Source organism: Mauremys reevesii, linkage group 13 (assembly GCF_016161935.1).
Source record: "Mauremys reevesii isolate NIE-2019 linkage group 13, ASM1616193v1, whole genome shotgun sequence".
In the NCBI taxonomy this organism is placed as follows: domain Eukaryota; kingdom Metazoa; phylum Chordata; order Testudines; family Geoemydidae; genus Mauremys; species Mauremys reevesii.
The window spans coordinates 3,106,419-3,108,120 of record NC_052635.1 but is presented as its reverse complement, the minus strand read 5'-3'; the positions used below and the strand labels follow the sequence as shown (position 1 = coordinate 3,108,120).

At 49.4% G+C, this 1,702-nt stretch overlaps 1 gene segment (V, D, J or C); it reads right to left on the bottom strand.

Moving 5' to 3' along the window:
* Window positions 1–807: 807 nt before the first annotated feature.
* Window positions 808–1,311, bottom strand: LOC120380813. The segment is given in 2 exon segments: window positions 808–1,172; window positions 1,266–1,311. Coding segments are annotated over 2 exon segments (411 nt in total).
* Window positions 1,312–1,702: the final 391 nt, after the last annotated feature.

Here is a 1,702-nt window from a genome sequence, read left to right as displayed (position 1 = left end):
GCACGCTGCCTGTTTGGGCAAACCATTTAATCACTCCCTGCCTCAGTTTCACCACTTGCAACATGGTGGATAATGATACTTCGCTACCTCTCAAGAAGGGTGTTGTGAGAATAAAATGTATTCGGGGTGTGAGGTGTTCAGATATTGTGCAAATAAGAGTTGAATAATAATAATTAATAATAATAAAAGGAGGAGGAGGAGGAGGAGGAGCAGACAGAAGGTGGTCAATAGAGAGACGAAGAAAGGTGAGGTAGCTCGACCATTACAGACTATGTGTCTGGGCTGCCGTGTGAGATTTTGTAGCGTCTCAAAGTGAACAGTGTCACACACTGTTAATGTAAAATACTGTTTGCTTAAGTATAACGGGCCTATTGGTTTCAATCAGTTTAGCTGGATTCTCTGACACTGAAAACGAAACGCACATTTCCCATTTCCTTGTGATTTTTCTTTCGGAACATGGATCTGCACATCAGGCCCTGAGATAAGGGTTAAGCACGGCGGAAGTCTGGTCACTGCTCTTCAATGTGCCCCCAGCGGTGGTCTCATCAAAGCGGGCAGCGCCCGGGCCAGAATACCGCAGGTGAGGTTCTCGCAGAGCAGGCTGTTTGCGGGAGAGGGAAGGGAGCTGGAGCGCCCCTAAAAATGTTTCATTCTCTGGATGTAAATATCTAAATATTGTTCAGTTTTCTGTGAAATTAACGGACAGAAAGAAAACAACATCAGTGTAATTGATTTCTTCCTTTGTCTAGTTTCTCGTTATTGAGGTTTACAGCCCTCGACCGCCCCCAAGGGCTGAATACGTTGTTTTCAATCTACAGCGGTAGGTTTTTGCCCGACTGTAAATTCATTTCCCCGCACTGTGTGTCTGGCACAGTGATACCGGGCGGTGTCCTCGGGCTTTAGGCCGCTCATTTGCAGATACACCGTGTTGACGGAATTGTCCTGGGAAATGGTGAATCGCCCTGGAACCGCCGGAGAGTACCATTGCTTGCATCCAGTCGGTTTGCTGACCTCAGCCACCCACTCCAGTCCCTTCCCGAGAGTCTGGCGGACCCAGTTCATACTGTAGTTGCTGAAGGTGAACCCGAAGGCTTTGCAGGAGAGGCGGAGAGAGTCTCCGGGCTTTTTCACATCCCCTCCAGACTCCACCAGCTGGACCTGGGACCGGATACCTGGCGATAAAGACAATAATCATATAAACGCTAGTTTCAAATACTGAAACATTCCTCTACGTCTCCAGTGCAACAGAAAGAGAGAAAAAATACCTTCCAAAGCTGCTACAATGAAAACGAAATGAAGCCAAAGCGTCATATTTCCCTGGTGCTGCAGAGGAAAGTTCTCAGGGACTGGCCGGTCACTGCACAGACCCAGGGGCTGCAGATTGTCTCTCCGGGTGCAGCCTGGGCAGAGAGAGGGACAGATTTAAAGAGGAAGGTGCCCCCCTTTGCATATCCCGCTCATTATAAGGGACACAAACTCCTCTCCTCAGAGATGCAAACTGCTAGCGCGCTGGCTCAGAGCGGGGTCAGACGCTCCTTACGCTGTTGTATATGGGAGAAACTAACAGCTCCCTTGAATAACCAGAATTCTTCACCCGGGGATTTGGGCCCCCCTATGAAATCTATTCTAGTCAACTAAGAGCTGGTGGGAGATTCCGCTCGGAAGCCCCCACTCCCCGTGCACCGTGGGGCGGTGGCTCTGT